This window comes from Gobio gobio (genome assembly GCF_949357685.1).
Source record: "Gobio gobio genome assembly, chromosome: 22".
In the NCBI taxonomy this organism is placed as follows: domain Eukaryota; kingdom Metazoa; phylum Chordata; class Actinopteri; order Cypriniformes; family Gobionidae; genus Gobio; species Gobio gobio.
In genome coordinates, this window is record NC_137118.1 from 2129468 (window position 1) to 2149817 (window position 20350).

Sequence of the window (20350 nt, forward strand, 5' to 3'; positions counted from 1 at the left end):
ATCTATGTTGATTTTGAAAAGTGAACAGCATGAGACATCATAAGATGCGCAAGGCCAGGAGACATGGAGTGGGTCTGACATGATTGTGACCATTTCATTAAGTTTTGTTTTGTATAAAATGTATCTTCATTTTAATCAATGTTTCATCAGCCAATTGACTGTTCGCAAAGACCCGCCCCCTTTAGTTACTGTTGCTATGTCCGACAAGCCATGGCGCGCTCACGCCACACACACGTTCTCTCGTAGAGAAAATACATAGCGGAGCAAAGCGGACACTAGCCGCATTTCCATTACAGAATTGCGCAAAACTTTTGCGATATTTTCTAAAAGTTGATAAAAAAATATTGCGAAATGACAGCGTTTCCATTAACTGCGACTAAAAAAATTGTTTTCCTCTCTTGATAAATCATTCCAAAAATCATGCTACGCCCGTTGTTAGGTTTATGCATATCCCAGCCACCGCACGCCATTATTATTAATGGAAAGAGACGTGTGTGTTATCCAAGCACTTGGCAAGGAAAGCACCTTATAGGCTACTTGAGCGGCACATATGAGGTGTTATGATAAATTGTGGTATTTTATGTTCTATTGTTTTTTATGAGTTTAATAAAGAACTCGTCTTCTGTCCAAACATACCATCATCTGTAAAGAATAGGGTTGGGTATCGTTTGGGTTTTTTTCGATTCCGGTGCCAAACCGATAATTTTAAAACGGTACCGGTGCCTAAACGGTGCCTGAACCAATACTTTTTTTTTTTTAAAGGCCACAAAACGAGGTGGATAACATTAAATGGCTTTTTATTTATTTATTTATTTATTTAAATTGAACCATTTATTAAAAGTTTAATGTATACTTAAATGTATGAATATAAATAAATACAATTTTTTTTTAACTTATTTACAAATTATAATTGACTTATTTACAAATTCACAGTAAAACCTAAGCCACCTAACCCAACTACAACAAGCCTAATATAACCCTAACTAACAGTTACAGTAATAACAGCAGTCGTCTGTATTCTTGCTCTGCTACAAACCAGCTTCAAGCTTCAGCTTTATTTTGAAATATGATCATATTCTCTGGCTAAATATTTTAGAACGCATCGTCTTAATATTTCCATGGCGACGCGTCATGTTTCTCACATGACACACAGCAGCCGCAATAGCGCTGACAGCTCAGCTGTATCGGGTTTATTTCATTTTTTCTTTTTATTCAAAATATTCACAAACTTCTTAACTGTGTCACGAACTATCTGATGTTCAAATGTGTGAGTGAATGTGTGTTAGTTGATCTATAAAGCGCAATGGGCGGCGCCATGTTAGTTTGCGCCTCAGAATCGGATCTGTCGGATTTACAACACTTGAGTTCATTCTCGTCTCACGAAATACATGAAAGTAAGTGACCAGTGAACTGGAAGAAGAATAGAGTAAACATATATATATAGTTACTATATAATGTGGATGTATCTGATGTGAATAAAACACGTAACGTTAGTCAAATTATAACCGTCTGAAAGGATTGTCATAGCCGCTTTCATAGACATCAGTGTGTGTTTTTTGCTAGTAGCCGACTTATGAGCATTTAAATGTCTGAAACCTGAAATAAACATGATGTGGTTGAAAACACTGAATAGTTGTCATGAGATGTGGTTGAAAACACTGAATAGTTGTCATGAGTTGTGATGTGACGAGCGCTGAGCGTCTGTCTCTGGCTCAGCCAAAGCACGAAAGCACGTTTGAATATTGGCACCGAAATGAGGAACCGAAATCTGCGTTCTGATTCGGTCCGGTACATACCGGTTATATAAGTACAGGTGCCATATTGGAACCGGATTTCGGTACCCAACCCTAGTAAAGAATGATCGACTTTTACATACGCAGGTTATTGTGACGCATTGCTGCCACATACAGAGACGAGCGAAAAGTTTGAATTTGAAGGTGTAACTCAAAGTTTTTTTTTTACCACTTCGTTATTTTGGCTTGGAATTTCGTTTGTTGGAAATATAAACTGAATTTAGAAATGCTTTTGAAATGAAAAACTTTGCGTTTAATAAACTAAATATATATTTTGAAATGAAGACAGCGTGCAAAATAATCTATTCCCTGAGTCCACGGCATTTGCTGTTATTGAGTGTACACAAATAAAAGTAGACAGATTACTGTTTATTATAATTATGTCTTGCACTTATCTGTAGTATGGCTAAAAATAGCGGAGTTGTTTCCGCTGGAATAAGGAAAAAATCCATCAAAAGGCGCCGACGACTTCGTCGGACAGAGGGTTAAAGAAAACGTAGCCTATTTAGTTTCATATAGTTAGGCTATGTCTAAATATAATAATCTTTTAATTTCATATGTTGATTATGAAAGTGATCATTAATCAGATGCGCATCTGTCTGGAGACATGGATTTTGAGCCCTTCATTGAATTGTGTTTTCTAGAAAGTCTTTCTTTAAAATTAATTTTGTTTTGTATAAATTGTATTTTAATTTTGATCAATGTTTAATACACTATTTGCCTGAATATTTAATAAATAAGAAGCAAGCCAAGATCGTCGAGAATGGATTGACGTGAGTAACTGGCCTGTTTCCTCTGCCTTTGAGCAAGGCTAAAACTATAGAGTCTTTCTGTTTTAATACATTTCATGAATATATGTCTTAATTACAGTAGGCCTATAGATAGTTATGATATTTGTGGTTGCACCGGGGTCCGTCATTATATAGTTACGCCACTTTCCTTATTAGGAGAAAATATATGTTGTTTTAAATACTGTTTTTCCGACGTCCCGCGACGTTAATCTCCTAACTCTCTTGACTGCTTTGTCGGACAAACCGGCAGATTCGGCGATGTTATTGGTCAGATCGCCGGTTAATCAAACTCGCGGCGAAGGGTGAATTGGGGCATTCTGGGTTGAGCGAGCAGAGCTTAATTGGTCAGTATTATTCAATTGCAGACAAAGATTTTGGATTGGTGCGGGCCCAACATCATATTCCTTCACAGGGCCCAAAATTGCTAGCGGCGCCCCTGCCAACACGATCATCGCTTTTGAGAGAAACAGTGAAGGTGAATGCATATATGAACAAGTTCTCCGTTTAGGATTTGAACAAAATCAACTCAAGCACTCTTTGGTGACGTGGATGACGATACTGATGATCATCTGTCCATCATCGTATAAAGCCCGCCCTCATTATCTGATTGGTCCGAACAGCTCTGGTTCCAGCATAGTTGCTCCACAACGGATCAAGTCCAGACTGAACTTCCCGATGTCAAATGTTGTGGGCGGAGCTAAGTTCGGCTGGCATCCAGGCTAGTATTTATGAGGATCTATTGACAGAAATGCAATATAATATACATAACTATGTTTCCAGTGGTGTATAAAGACCGTTATGTTTTTATTACCTTAGAATGAGCCGTTTCTATCTACACACACCACGGGTCCCTTACAGTAGCTATGTTTCCATCCAAAGTTGCGAATATAATTTATGTGCAAAAATGCAATATCGCATAAAACATTTGCGAATAAAGCACCGTTTCCATCCAGTGAGTCGAAGAGAACATAATTGTCACTTCCTGATAAACTACCGCTAAAAAAAAAAATCACTAAGAAACATAGGAGAAGCCACCATATATAATCATTTTCATATATATTAAATGATTTGCGTCTCAGAGAAACTTGTGCGTCTCAATAAACGTGTTGTCATGCTTTCAGAGGCAGATGTGCTGTTTGGGAACGCAGTCGTGTAAGACAGAAGGGAAATATACCGAGCATCTTTGACAACAGACTTCTGAAAGACCAAAACAGCATTTCAGATGCTGTGCAAACAAGATTTTTCCGCTGGTTATTAGGCTACAGTTAAGCTGTTACAACGCGAAAGTCACATGATTTTCTTTATGCGCATCAAGGAATTTATTCGGTAAATGTGTTTCCATCGTAGTTAATGCGCATGTTTTTGTATCAGATAGAAAATGTATCCGACTCAAACGAGCGCATACGTTTTTAATGTGCATTTTTAGAATTTATGCGCATCTTGGCGTTTCCATTCAGCTTTTTTTAATGCGATATCCCAAAATGCGCATAAAAATAGGTGAATGGAAACATAGCTGGCGAAGTCGTCATTTTGAGCCACCATGTTTCTACAGTAGCCCTAAACGGCCAAACTTCTCTACAGAGCGCTAGCTACTCTCTAATGTCTCTGATAATTACATTTTTGTCCTGTGTCGGCCACCGTAGCTTCTCTATGTGCTTCGAAAAGGAGGTGTGAGTGACTGCAATTCACAATCTCACCACTAGATGCCGCTAATTGACACAATACAACTTTAATGTGGCGTGACTGATCATTGTATAGACGAGTGAACACGATCGTCATAGTCAAAGAATAAACATGAATGAACATCTGAAGGTGTGTTGAGGATACAGTACAACTGAAACGCATCATATGTGGTGTAATGGCTCAGTGTCTCAATGGCGGAAAGACGTCAATAAAACAGCCACGCAGCATCACATGACCTCAGAAGTCCTTCAGTGTCCACAGGTGTGCGTTCACTAGCGAAATCAACTCTTTCACTAAATATATGACCTATATTAGCCGTTATATTATTGTATATATATATATATATATATCCAGGGCTCGACATTAAGCCTGTTCACACACTTGTAAATCTGTCATTCACTTGTCTGAGTAAAACATTTGCTTGTCCGGATTTTTTTTGTAAATATAATCTATTTTGAAGCAATATTCTCACCATTGTTTAATCAGCTTTGACATATTTAAATATGCATATTTGTACCTTTTTATAAAGGTAATTTTTCCATAATCTTATTAAATATAGGATATGCTTCAGATTTCCTTTTATATTCTTAAATTTGATCTAAATTAAATTAGAATAAGACACTATAGGCTGTTACCAATCAAATTAAATCATTTACACTGAAACATTACAGCTGCATTAAATAATGTTATGAGATTATTTTAAATATTTTTGAATATACAAACAAGAAATGTTGGAAAGATGAAACTAAAGCACCAGTAGGTGGCAGCATGTGACCGTCTGAATGAGCGAGTCATTGAGTCGATTCGTTCAAACGGTTGATTCATTCAAGAATTTGGCGGTCGTTTACGAATAGGCCATTGAATCTTTGATTCAACCGATTCATTAAAACGCTGAATCATTCACTAACACACACTGATGCTGTGAGGTGTGTTATGGTTCTGGTGTGATATTTGTTTGGAACTATTTTCGCTGCTGAAATCGAACAAAAACAGTCCATATTGCTTCTAAAATGTAAGTGACTTAATGTTAATGAATTGTTTATGGAACTGGCGTATGAAATCAGTGTCATTTTCAGTCGTGATGGTATTCAGGAAAACAGCACTCTTGTTAGTGTAATGTTGCTTAACTGTATCATATGTTATAAATATAAAAACTGCACAATTTTAACTGTGTATGTTAACTGAGTTTCTGTGTGTGAGCGGCGCTCATTTGTTTTCTCATTTTCTCCTCGAGAGGCTGCGCGAGCCTCAACAGCTCAACCTTGTCTGTTCGTTTTATATTATTATCCACTATCGATCTCCACTTACACTGATGCAGAATCATTATTGCACTTTGGTGATTCCCCTAGTTATTTTTTGTTTTGACGTTTTAACCAGGATACTTGTGCGTCGGGCAAGTAAAAAAAAATTTTCACTTGCCCCTTCAAAAAATCCACTTGTCCCGGACAAGCGTTAATGTCGAGCCCTGTATATATCAATCATCATTTTGTGTAACCTTACTTTATCTGACTCATAGTCGCTACACACCCCTAACATTTATAGCTGAGGTTAACATTAGAGTTGCTTTAATTTTAACTAGGCTAAACATAAATGAACATACTGGAGATGAAAAGTTAATGAAAGAATCCCGCTTTACCCAGCCCAATCCCACTGTTCTGCAGGAGGTATCCCAGATGATCAAACATCGAGCGCTGGTTCTGTCTGCTGATTCGACAGAAGTAACACAGGAAACGACAGCAGTTGGTCACCATTCGAGGGAATCTGATCTCCTGCCCAGAGCAAAGCCGAATCAAATTAAATCTTTCAAACCAATCGTTTGAACGTCACATAGAAATGTGTTTAAAATATAAACGGTGTACCTTTGAATCTCCACCTCCGAGTACGTTCACCATAACCTCCATGACTGTCTCGTGCATTCCCAGAGCTCTCATCAGGTTGGGGTGCTGGTAGAAAACCCTGTTGCTCATAATATTTCTGAAAGAGAAACGGAGGATCTATTGCAGTTGCTATTATTGTTGAAGTTAAAGGGGTCATGAATTGACATATTAGAGGTCATCACACAGCTTTTACTGCACCCGAGCCCAGAGATGGACTCGTTGTGGATGAGCCTATAATAGATGGTGAAAGAGCGCCTCTGCAGAAGAAGATCAACGCCCACTTCATCATCACAGCTTTGGCCCCGCCCACTGGAGTGTTAGTGAGATGACGAGGAGAGACGAACTGACTAAAAATAACATGACCTTCCAAAGGATCCTAATGCTAGGAATGAGCTGATTTATTCTCAACAATGTGAACGTCTCAGTTGAGCATTATTTATTTGTGTTCGCTACATTTCACTGTGGATTCTTTGGGAAATCAGTCGCAGTTTCGCCGCAGACTTTTACCATATGGACTCGACAGTAACGCCACAACATGTGAGTAACCGTGTTCATTCTAATGCCTGATCTGAGACCTGTGATTTGTGTTTCAGTAAATCAAACCAGTGACTAAACGCAACTAACACAATTGTGAGTTTATATCAAAATGAGGTGATTAGGTAGGCTTCTTGCCAGTTAACATCCACTACATACATTGAGCAGTTATTAGCATTAGCAAACTACACAACACAAGACTAAACATTATCATTGTAAACACTACTCTCACGTGTCAAAACTCAGCATTTCTGAACGTTGTGTTTCGTGCAACTAGCAGTAATTGTTTTGGGCCAGTGATGAACAAAGACAACAACAATATTTTCCAGGACATTTTACATGTTCTATAATTATTCATGTGTTTTTCAGGACATTATAAGCGCACGCCAGGAAACATTATAAAACAATGCAGTTCATGTTCATGACTTTACTAGTGTGTGATCATTAGGGTTGGGTATCGTTTGGGGTTTTTTTGATACCGTTGCCAAACCGATACTTTTAAAACGGTACCGGTGCCGAAACGGTGCCTGAACCGATACTTTAACAGAAAAAAAAGAGCCACAAAAAATATTTAAATATATTTTGTATTATTTAAATTTAAAACTTGATTACAAGTTTAAAGTATACTTAAATATATAAATAAATACAAAACACAATTTACTTAACAAATTCACAGTAAAACTAAAGCCACCTAACCCGACTACAACTAATTTAACTCTGAATAACAGTTCCAGTAATAAGAGCAGTCATTTGTATTCTTGCTCTGCTCCAAACCAGCTTCAAGCTTCAGCTTTATTTTGCAGAAATATGACCATATTCTCTGGCTAAATATTTTAGAACGCATCGCCTTATTATTTCCATGGCGACACGTTATGCTTCTCACATGACACACAGCTGTCACAATAGCGCTGACAGCTCAGCTGTATCGGGTTTATTTCATTTTTTCTTTTTTATTAAAAATATTCACAAACTATCTGATATCCTGATTTTCAAATATGTGTGAGTGAATGTGTGTTAGTTGATCTATAATGCGCGGTGGCGCCGCCATGTTAGTTTGCGCCTCAGAGAATAGGATTGGTCGGATTTACATCACGTAAATTAATTCAGGTCTCACGAATTACATGAAAGTGAGAGGCTGCTGAACTGAGAGAAGAATAGAGCAAACTATAGAGTTACTATATAATGTGTATCTGATATGAATAAAACACGTAGTCAAGTTATAACTGTCTGAAAGGATTGTTTTTGCTGCTTCCATAGACAATGAGCATTTAACCCCTAGGAGTCGGAGCTGTTTTGGGGCCCTTTAGAGGTTTTGACATGCGCTGACATTTGTGTTTTTTTTCAGTTGCTTATAAACACATTAATGGCAAAAGTGTAACTACACTGTATTCAGAACAAACTGGGCTACCTTAATATCTGAGCAACATATATGTACATGCTTGTATTTTTCAGAGAAAAATGTTTATGTATAGGGTTGGGTATCGTTTGGGTTTTTTCCGATTCCGGTGCCAAACCGATACTTTTAAAACGGTACCGGTGCCTAAACGGTGCCTGAACCGATACTTTTTTTTTTTTAAAAGGCCACAAAACGAGGTGGATGACATTTAAATGGCTTTTTATTTTTTTATTTAAATTGAACCATTTATTAAAAGTTTAATGTATACTTAAATGTATGAATATAAATAAATACAAAACACAATTTACTTATTTACAAATTATAATTGACTTATTTACAAATTCACAGTAAAACCTAAGCCACCTAACCCAACTACAACAAGCCTAATATAACCCTAAATAACAGTTACAGTAATAACAGCAGTCGTCTGTATTCTTGCTCTGCTACTAACCAGCTTCGAGCTTCAGCTTTATTTTGAAATATGATCATATTCTCTGGCTAAATATTTTAGAACGCATTGTCTTAATGTTTCCATGGCGACGCGTCATGTTTCTCACATGACACACAGCTGCCACAATAGCGCTGACAGCTCAGCTGTATCGGGTTTATTTCATTTTTTATTTTTATTCAAAATATTCACAAACTTCTTAACTGTGTCACGAACTATCTGATGTTCAAATGTGTGAGTCAATGTGTGTTAGTTGATCTATAAAGCGCAATGGGCGGCGCCATGTTAGTTTGCGCCTCAGAATCGGATCTGTCGGATTTACAACACTTGAGTTCATTCTCGTCTTACAAAATACATGAAAGTAAGTGACCAGTGAACTGGAAGAAGAATAGAGTAAACGATATAGCTACTATATAATGTGCATTTATCTGATGTGAATAAAACACGTAACGTTAGTCAAATTATAACCGTCTGAAAGGATTGTCATAGCCGCTTTCATAGACATCAGTGTGTGTTTTTTGCTAGTAGCCGACTTATGAGCATTTAAATGTCTGAAACCTGAAATAAACATGATGTGGTTGAAAACACTGAATAGTTGTCATGAGTTGTGATGTGACGAGCGCTGAGCGTCTGTCTCTGGCTCAGCCAAAGCGCGAAAGCACGTTTGAATATTGGCACCGAAATGAGGAACCGAAATCTGCGTTCTGATTCGGTCCGGTACATACCGGTTATATAAGTACAGGTGCCATATTGGAACCGGATTTCGGTACCCAACCCTATTTATGTATGATTTTTGAAAAAAAAAAAAAAAAAAAAAAATGTTTTAAAATGAAGGCCTCAAAACACACAATAGATATGTGTCCACAAGACTTTTGACTCCACGGTGTATTAGTTTTTGCTTCAAACTGATGCGAGAATCATTGAGCCTACTCATTCACATTAAACAATACACTGATTTAAAATGTATAAGACAGTTTTTCTTCACAAAGCCAGTATTTGAGGAGGCGTGATAGCTAATGAATAATGATGAGTATCACCTGAGAGGACAAAAGAACATAATAGCCCGCATAATGAGCTGCATAATGAATGAGCTTCATATCTGACTGAGAGAGCAAAAAAATGCTCTTCTTATTTAGTTGAAATTGAACTTATCTAGTACCGCTTCCATAGACAATGAGCATTTAAATGTCTGAAACCTAAAATAAACATGATATAAATATTAAGGATCAAGCAGGGAGAAAATGACACCAGCGCAAAAACAGTGTGTGCGACTCACCAAAAAGCCTTAAATGCTTCATACATATCCAGTCATACGAGAGCAGTGTCTAACGTAATTTAGGCTGTATGTCTAATGTAATTTAGCCTACTTGTTAATTATTTTGCTTGTTATCAGAAATAACTCTCGAGGTAACTTATTGTGGCTGCGTTTACACTCGGCATTAACATGCGATCACCGTGATCATCAGCCAATCAGGACACAGCGAGTTTACATTTGTTCACATCAAGTGATCGCCATCTGGATAACTGATCAGATTTATGTTTCCCGCAAAATATTTAAATGTGCCTTTATCACGGAGTGCAAAACAACTTTCGCTTTGTATTAATGGCAGTGCCCAGAGAGCACAGGATTTTTTGTGATGCATTCATATACAATCAATCAATCTCAAATAGTGTACTTTATCTACAAGTTAACTTTCCCAACATTAATCTTATGTTATGAATCAAAGAAACATGTTATTCCGATGCATTGCATGATTGAAGCATTTATAGTACAGAAAACAGCATTACACGGTCCTTAAAGGGTTAGTTCACCCAAAATGTTAATTCTGTCATTATTACTCTCCCTCGTGTCGTTCCAAACCTTTAAGATCTTCGTTCATCTTCGGAACACAATTTAAGATATTTTTCTTCTTCTCTACGGTCTTACGGGTTGGGGTCGACATGAGGGTGAGTAATAAATGTATGAATTTACATTTTTGGGTGAACTAATAACCCTTTAAGGGGGGCGTTTCCCCCACTCTATATTGCAGACAGAAATGGGAGATTATTTATAATAAACATGCTGAAACAATAAAAACATGTAAATTAAGATAATGTTGCCCAATTAAAATGAAAGATGATAGCACATAAGAAAGATAACGCAGCCTCTGTTGTTATTGATTCTTTGTGGCTGTCTACCAGAAGTTAAGTTTGGGCCACAAAAGCGTTCATGCGCAGTAACGTTTGTTTATGTTGTTAGGTTGGGTTTCGGTACCCAGCCCTAGTGATCACACACTCACCCGATACTCTGGATCATCAGCCGCTCCTCTTCCGGCCCCATCTGAACGATGAGCAGGGATCGGATCTGCCCCAGACACTCCAGCAGCTCCATTGTGTCTTGCACAGACACAGCGTTGATAGTGTAGGCTTTGGGCAAGGCTCGGATCAGCTCCCCCAGGGCATCATACTGCCGGTGGAGCAGACTGAACATGAGCCGCACCAGCTCAGGGTTCTGAATGAAAGACTCCTGAGCCCAGTGGATCATGGTGTGGGAGATCAGCTCCTGCAGAGTACCTGCGGCACAAGAGCAGACCATCATGTGATTATGGCAGGGGAAACAAGATGCCACTATCAGTGTTGGGGGAAACACATTACAAGTAACTTGAGTTACGTAATAATATTACTTTTTCCAAGTAACTAGTAAAGTAACCAGAGGTGGACAAAGTACACAACTCTATTACTTGAGTAAAAGTAAAAGTACTACTAGTCAATATTACTCAGTTACAAGTGAAAGTTCTAAAAACAGATTTTTAATTTTTATTTGTTTTTAAAAGTACTTAAGTTTGTCAATGCATTATTTTATTATTGTTGCATTGTTGTATAAATGCACATTATGCCACTATGGTGGTTTAAGCCAGTCAGTGATGCTCCATCCGATATGTTAGCAAACGACTACCTTAAACTCATTTCAATACTTGTATACAAGTTACAGAGTTCTTTACAAAGCTGCTGTCACTATAAGGACAAATGCACAGATCCAATACACTGATACACATCCGATGTTCTCCCAACTGTTTACTCTTCTCTTTCTCCCAGACATTTACATTTTTTAACATTTTATGAGACATGCATCAAGTGTATGCCAACTAAACTAATCTTTAATCTTTTTAAGTTTGGCCACGGGTGCACACACTGCGCAGAGGAACCACTTTCTTCCATTTTGCTAGATCAGTGTTCAAAAATTTTTCAAATGACACTATACAAGCGTGATTACTGATAGGCTGTCTGCAAAAAACAACAACAAAACTTTTAAAGAAGAAAAAAATCATCCACTGACTTGCAAAGCTGCTACAGAAACGACTTTCGACTTTGAGGATCTTGATAGAAATGTAGTGGAGTAAAAAGTATAATATTTGTCTTTCAAATGTAGTGACGTTAAAGTCAAAGTTTCCCTAAAAAATAACACTCAAGTAAAGTACAGATACTCAAAAAGTGTACTTAAGTACAGTACTCAAGTAAATGTACTTAGTTTCTGTCCACCTCTGAAAGTAACGCATTACTTTTCAAATTTACAACAAAATATCTGAGTTACTTTTCGACATTAATTTGACTGACAGCTCTCCTGTCCTCATGTTGAGAAGAATAAGTGCAGAGGTGTGTGTGTGTGTGTGTGTGTGTGTGTGTGTCTGTATGTGTGAACATGATGGTTATTGTAGTTCTAGACTAAATGTGAGCATTTATTTATCTCACTTGCACAATAAAGGTTCTGTCCTCCTCAAAATGAAGAAAATCAGTCAAATGCAAAATCAGAATACTATGCAAACCTCCAATAATTAAATGTTAAATAAAACAACTATTTTTATGCATAATCTACCTTTATATTTAATTGACCAATGTCTTGCTGCTGACCTTTGATGATGAAAATGACTAGATTTTGTTTTTATTGGTAAAACTTTTTTCTCCTGCGTCCTATTCTCCATTATCCAGAGCTGCGCCCTCTAGTGTTCATGAGGGAATCTGCATCTTTACCTCTGGGGCTTATTATTTACATTTTGGAATGAAGAGGTCTTTACAAAAATAACTTTTTTTGTTATAAAAAAACAAAACAAAAACAAGACCAACCCAGGTGAGAAAAAGTAACGCAAAAGTAACGTAACGCATTACTTTTCTTAAAAAGTAACTAAGTAACTCAATTAGTTACTTTTTAAGGGAGTAACACAATATTGTAATGCATTACTTTTCAAAGTAACTTTCCCCAACACTGGCCACTACTATGAAGCAAAAAACAAAGTGGTTTACTGGGTTTTTGATCTTCTTCAGGCTCAGGCTCGGCCTCCGGCTTCTTGCGCAAGCTCTTGACTTTCTGCACCAGTCTCAAGAGACGCCCGCGGAGAGAAGTGTCCACCGCCTCCTCCTGCTCCTCCTCTTCTATATGCACACCTGTGACAGAAGGAGAATCCACATGACTCCGCATTATGTTTGAGTGAATTCTAAGATCTTGCTAATATTGAATAAAATGCATGTGGACTGTAATGACACTGGTGGTCAGTGTGTTCTCAAACCGACCACAGTGAGCCAAAAGGTCATGGTGAAAGGTCAGCAGGCCATTCCGGACATCCTCAGGAACAGGGCAGTTGTCTTCCTCCTCTGGGATATTCTTAAAGTTCATCAACATGTTCACCTGAATATACAGAGTTTACTTTTCAATACAATTTTAGCTTTTCCTTACAAAATAAGTATATACAGACACACACACACACACACACACAGTGGCAAGAAAAAGTATGTGAACTACTTGCAGAATCTGTGAAAATGTGAATAACTTTAACAAAGTAAGAGATCATCCAGAATGCATGTTATTTTTTATTTAGTCCTGGATAAGATATTTTAGAATATCAAGAAAAAGCTGAATTAATAAAAGTTTATGAACCCTTGATTCTTAATCCTGTGTGTATGTGTGTGTGTGTGTGTGTGTGTGTGTGTGAGTGTCGTTCCCTGATGATCCACGGCTGTGAGAGTGTGTGTTTCGTTCCCTGATGATCCACAGCTGTGTGTGTGTGTGTGTGTCGTTCCCTGATGATCCACGGCTGTGTGTGTGTGTGTGTGTGTGTGTATCGTTCCCTGATGATCCACACCTGTATGTGTGTGTGTGTGTGTGTGTGTGTGTGTGTGTGTCGTTCCCTGATGATCCGTGGACAGCACTAAATAATAAATAACATGCATTTTGTAAAAAATATTCACAAATTCTGCAACAGGTTCTCATACTTTTTCTTGCCACTGTTTATACGGTCATGTGAAAAAGAAAGTACGCCCTATTGAATTCCATGGTTTTCCGTATCAGGACATACTAAAACATCCTCTGGTCCTTGGCAGGTCCTAAAATGTGCAAAATAAACGTGTGTCCGTTCTTCCCCCTGACGGTGTGTAAGGGCTGTACCTGTTCCTGTGGGGGGGAGCGGAACTCGCGGGTCTTGCGGGCGGTTTCTGCGGCGCTCATGGTGAAGGCCAGCATGAGCTCATTATAGCGCTGCCTCTGATTGGTCTGCACCTGGTTGACGAACCGGTCTGAGAAAGCGATGATGGCTTCCACTCGGTGACGCAGCTCACAGTCACAGAAATACTGCAGGAGAGTGCACATCTGAGGACGAGGAGGAAGACATTTCTATTTATTACTTAAATAATTTATTATTATTACATTAGTGTTAGTGTTATTATTATTACATTAGTGTTAGTATTATTATTACACTGAGACGCATCTAATTTCTACTGTACAACAGTGATGTATTTGTCAAGTTAGCCAGACTTTTATTTTGATGTGTTGCCGTGAAGAGCTGTAAGTTTATGTGTGTTTATGATATGATGGTAGTTTTTCTCAAATGAACAGAGGTGTCAAGTAACGAAGTACAAATACTTCGTTACCTTACTTAAGTAGAAATTTTGAGTATCTATACTTTGCTGGAGTAATTATTTTTCAGCCTACTTTTTACTTCTACTCCTTACATTTTCAAGCAATTATCTGTACTTTCTACTCCTTACATTTTAAAAATAGCCTCGTTACTCCTATTCCATTTCGGCATGTTTTCATTCCGGCTTGTCATAAAATAAAAAAAACTATCCAGATAAATCGCGCCATCCGGACAGAGTGAATTTGATTGTGGTTGGATGAGAAGGATAAACACAAACCATTCCGACACCCTATTGGGTTGTAGGCTATCAATCACGCCTGCACCTGCACAAATCACACACCATGTTGCCAGATAGGGCGGGTTCTCGCCGACGAGCACGTACTTTCAGCCAATCAGCGATCAGCAGGCAGACGTGCTCAGCCTGATTCATGACTTTAGCCGGGTTTTTAGCGCGATGACTCGTAGCTGTATATTCCAGTGAATCAGTGATCGCTATGCCAGTGGCATAAATACACAGTAAGTTGTATCTACAGTAAAGAGTGGGAGAGTGACTCAACTCTCAAACGTGAATTACACCTGTGACACGAAGACTCTTTATAAATATAACCGCGACTCCTGTCCATCATCATACACACACTTAGGACATCTGCAACTAGCAACCCCGACAGATGCTGAAAGATGTTAAAATCAACTACTAATCCGTTTTGACTGTGCTAAATGTGCATGTGCCATGTACTTCACAAAAGACATACTGTAGTTTTGTCAAAGCAAAGTGTAACACAAGGGTAAGCGCATTGTTGTTATGTATTTGTTGACGGATTATTGTACAGTATAAATGAATTACGCATTTTGACATTGGTGTGTGCATTAACGTGTGAAATGCCTGTTAATTACATAGCTTTTTCCAATCTCTATATTGGGCACTTTTTGCACGTAAATTGGCTTCTTACTGTTGACATTGAAAATCTTGTGTTTTTCTAAGGGATTGCGGTTTTGACAGTTTCTACCTGGACATATAGTCATATTTGAACCGTTTTACTGGGATTTTTATTTTTTTTTAATCATCAATGATGATTAATCATCAATGATGACTGGGATTTTCAATGAGTGCTTTAAGGAGATAAAATGGTAACTTACTTATCAACATTGATTGGTATGGCAATACAATAATATCACATTATTTTGGCAGTTAAAGTTTTTTTTTTTTTTCTTGGAGTGACTAGTTGCCTATAAGTATTGTAAGAGGTGCAAACTTGTTATCAATAACCAGGCATGTTATCAATAACCATTTTTAAAAAAATATATAAATGTACATTTGGTGAGGTTTTTGGGCTGGAAATTGTTGACCCAATCTGGCCACACTGATCACACATTCAAAAAATGGTTATTGATAACATGCCTCTGAATTTTGACTTTTTGCACCTTTACAATATTTATAGGCAACTAGTCATCAAATCTTCCACTCCATGAAACACGTTAATGCTCATTAGTACACAATATGGTTCTTTAATGTATTTGCATTGTCCTAAAATGCGTTAATTTTTAATGGGAATATGCGGCTGAAACGCGTAGCCAAGTGCATCTAAAAATGTTCAACATTAACTTTTTAATATAACATTATAGTCATTATGGCCTTCAGAAAACTGTTTTTTTGAGGAGGTGGGGTATGCACTGTGGCGCAGCCTAATCTTTTGTCCTTAAAGGGATACTTCACCCAAAAATGAAAATTCTGTCATCATTTACTCACCCTCAAGTTGTTCCAAACCTGTATGAGTTTTTGTTCTGAAGATATTTTGAAGAATGTTTGTAACCAAGCAGATAGAGCAACCATTGACTGCCACAGTAGGGGGAAAATGCTATGGCAGTCAATGGTTGCATATAATCTGCTTGGTTACAAACATTCTTCAATCTTCAGAACAAAGAAACTCATACAGGTTTGGAACAATTTGAGTAAATTATGACAGAATTTTCATTTTTGGGTGAACTACCCCTTTAATGGCATTTTTTCCCCTTACATTACTTTTACTTTTATACTTTAAGTAGTTTTGAAACCAGTTACTTTTACACTTTTACTTGAGTAAAAAGCTTGAGTTGATACTTCAACTTCTACAGAAGTCTTTTTAAACCCCAGTATCTATACTTCTACCTGAGTAATGAATGCGAATACTTTTGACACCTCTGCAAATGAAACGGTAAAATGTAGGGGTGCACCGAAATTTCGGCCGCCGAAAATGGCGTTATCAGTTTCGTGCCGAAATAAAAAAAACTGCAGAAAACGTAAACCGAAAATGAATGTCACCCGCCCTCCCATCCGTGCGCAACTTTCACTCACGGTCGAGCTGTTATCACGCAACGCATCTGCCTATCAAAGATGAAGCATGTCAGCGGTATGAGAACAAATAGAGACTTATCTAACGTTAGCTTAACTACCCATTGCCCTCGACTACTGGCGCTCGAACGATGGCCGCTTTCCATTGCTTGCGTGGATTGCACGCAGGTATTTATCTGCCCCAAGCAGTGTTGCCAAGTCCACGGTTTTCCCGTGGGATGTTTTTCCATGTCCGCCGGTTGAAGCGACCCCAATTATGTGATATTTAGACCCAGAAATGCGAATTTTAGCAGGCAACCCTGCCAAAAAAACACATATTTTACCCCCCAAATGTCATTTTTCCCAGAGAACAGTGACAGACAGTGAGAGATTCAGGGCAGCATCTCATGAGAACCATTCTGTGATTTTGTGTGCAGTTATTCAGATAATTGTGGATCTTTTTTTGCACAACTGTTAAAAAACTATTTTATTTGATGGAATATAAAACTTGAATAATAATATTAGGTTTACTTGGTATTATTATTTATATTTATTGTTAAAAATATTTTAGGTTTTGTTATGTAACTTAATAAAAATTTGATTATTCTATTGGTTCCTGATTTTTTAAATTTCAGATCCATTAAATTCAAGCAATTTATATATATATATATATATTAGTATAAGTTTTTAAAAGAAGCCATATTCGGCTTCAGTTTCGGTTTCCGGCCAAGTGCATCCTAAATTTTCGGGTTTCTGTTTCGGCCCAAAATTTTAATTTCGGTGCATCACTAGTAAAATGCTCATAAAGTGACTCTCGACTCAAAGTGATATTTCCATATGTATCGATACTGAAATATCTGAAACGATACGATATTCCTTTTCTACAGTATCGAAATCAGCTGCGCTCTCTTCTCCGACCGACAGCGAGTTGACACACACCCGCCTCCTCTCACTCAGTCCGGTTAACCCTCTGTTCTGCTGGATTTTTCCTCATGACTGCGTACGGTTAAGTGTTGGCGTGACCGGTCACAATTTCGCGCGGGATTGCACATAATGTTAATTCTACTAATTCCCACAGATTTCGCGCTCGCATCTGAAGCGCACACACGTACCGTAATAAAGCCGCCTCTGATATACAAGTGCAAAAATTAGCTCCTTTTTCCAGCTTATTAATAGTCAAATACACTCAATGCCCCAAAAAAATGTCTCAATGCCCATCTTGGTGAGTATTAACGTAAACACAGTCGTAACCAGTTCAGGAAGAATGTGTAACAGGAATCCATGCGTGCGTCGGTCTTAAAGGGTTAGTTCACCCAAAAATGTAAATTCTGTCATTAATTCCTCACCCTCATGTGGTTGGACACCCGTCAGACCTCCGTTCATCTTCAGACACAAATGAAGATATTTTAGTGTAAATCTGATGCTGAGAAAGGCCTCCATTGGCTCAATGCACTTTACACTCTCAAGACCCTTAAAAGACACTAAAGACGTCGATACAAAGTCCATCTCACTACAGTGGTTCTACAATAACTTTATGAATCGACGAGAATAGTTTTTGTGCGCAAAAAAACCCTAAATAACGACTTATATAGTGATGACGATTTCAAAACAAGGCATCATGAAGCTTCGAAGCGTTATGAATCAGTGAGTCGAATCAGCGGTTCAGAGCGTTATGAGTCAGTGAGTCGAATCAGCGGTTCAGAGCGTTATGAATCAGTGAGTCGAATCAGCAGTTTGACACGCGATCGAATCATGAATCGACTCACTGATTCATAACACTTCGAAGCTTCATGATGCCTTGTTTTGAAATCGTCATCACTATGTAAGTCGTTATTTAGGGTTTTTTTGCGCACAAAAACTATTCTGGTCGCTTCATAAAGTTATTGTAGAGCCGCTGTAGTGAGATGGACTTTGTAACGACGTCTTTAGTGTCTTTTAAGGGTCTTGAGAGTGTAAAGTGCATTGAGCCAATGGAGGCCTTTCAGAGCATCAGATTTACACTAAAATATCTTCATTTGTGTCTGAAGATGAACGGAGGTCTGACGGGTGTCCAACCACATGAGGCTCAGTCATTAATGACAGAATTTACATTTTTGGGTTAACTAACCCTTTAAAGGGACAGCAGTTATTTATTATTCAAACTACAAAAAGACAAACGATCACTTGCTGCTCTTGACTGATTAACTTGTGTAACTTTAACGATTTTTTAACAATGAAGATTATCCAATGTTATTTTAAATTTGATTACTTTGTTTTTTTATATATTCAGTGTCTTACCTGAATACTGTTAGACCTACTGAAAAAATAAAGCAGTCTATTTAATTTGCTATTATTTGAAATTTGTTTATTTGTTCTTATTCTGTTTACTCGTCTTTTTAAATTCAATTTGAATCGAGCTTCATTGTGCTGTATGTAAGCTACTGCAATACAATTAGTTAGCAAATATTTGTGAGATAAATTTAATGGTAATTGATCAACGTTTATATATGAGAAAAAGCTTTATCATATAAAGTGATCTCTCAGAAGAATTTTTTTATTTCCTCGACTTTCAATAGACGGACAAAAAATTTTTTTTTATAAAAAAAATATTTATTTAACAGTATATGCAGCGTTTTTCCCCCGTGGTATCGAAAATGGTATCGAATATCGATACTTTTTTAGGTATCGTATCGAAGTTAGAAATTCCAGTATCGTGACAACACCACTCGGTAGTACCGACGTAATTCGGTCGGTGTCCTTAAACCCAAAATTTCTGAACGGTTTGCCCAAAAATCATGCCGAGCCGAAAGATATCCAATTTTCCAATATCAGCCATTTTGGGTGGCGTCCATTTTAAATTTTGTAGTAAAAAGCTGTATTTCATGAACGCATTAGCGTATCGTTACGAAACTCGGTATGGGTCCCTGACGGAGCCTGGGAAGTTTCTGGCCAGCGCCACCTAGTGGTAAAATCAAATAATCCTTCCCAAGTCCAAACATGCTAGTGGTTTGTTCAACGTTGTGATTTAGTGTTTAAACAACTTTCGTGCATGTCTTCGAAACCGTTTGTCGGATCGAGCCGAAACCACCGTAGGAACTTTGAAATCATAGCGGCTTGACAAAACGCTAATGGCCAAATGTCAAAATTTTGATAGTAAGTGGCAAAAACATGCAGTCAAAGTCAGGTGTGGGTAATTGAGTTGATATGCTCATAAATACAAATGTCTATAACTCCTAAACGAAATGCTCCTTCACCTGCAGTTTAACGGACTCTGGAAGCTTCATGTGCAGAAGTCCCTCTCCCACATCCTCCTCCTTCACTTCTGCCTCAGCCACGCGCTTGTCTTTCTCAGCTTCTCCATCTGTCGTTTTCTCTCTGTCCATTTTCTCCGCAGCATGTTCGTCCTCCTTCCCTTCTTTTCCCGCCTGCTCTTCATATTCCTCTTCCTCCTCCTCCTCCTCCTCCTCCGGCTCAAGCTCATCCTCAGGATCTTCTTCCTCTCCCATTCCTTCATCCTCATTTTCTTCTTTCTCTTTCACCTCCATCCCTTCTTCTTTGCTGACCAGCTGTTGCTCGGCCTCTCTAATTTTGGCGGCGTCCAGTTCTTCGGCCTGGCTCTCTCCATCACTGAAGACGGACGGCTCGATCAGCTTCAG

General features: G+C 38.1%; 1 protein-coding gene across 1 annotated transcript in view; it reads right to left on the reverse strand.

Annotated features, from left to right (window-relative positions):
- Window positions 1–20350, reverse strand: part of ryr1a (ryanodine receptor 1a (skeletal)) — a 262797-nt gene that overhangs the window by 154293 nt on the left and 88154 nt on the right. The window contains exons 37-43 of the mRNA XM_079804711.1: window positions 19949–20350; window positions 13939–14139; window positions 13068–13182; window positions 12801–12941; window positions 10802–11075; window positions 6127–6241; window positions 5904–6036 (exon numbers count right to left, since the gene is read on the reverse strand). The exon at window positions 19949–20350 is cut by the window's right edge and continues 171 nt beyond it. Of these exons, the coding sequence (XP_079660837.1) occupies window positions 5904–6036; window positions 6127–6241; window positions 10802–11075; window positions 12801–12941; window positions 13068–13182; window positions 13939–14139; window positions 19949–20350 (1381 nt within the window). The remainder of the gene's footprint in view (window positions 1–5903; window positions 6037–6126; window positions 6242–10801; window positions 11076–12800; window positions 12942–13067; window positions 13183–13938; window positions 14140–19948) is intronic.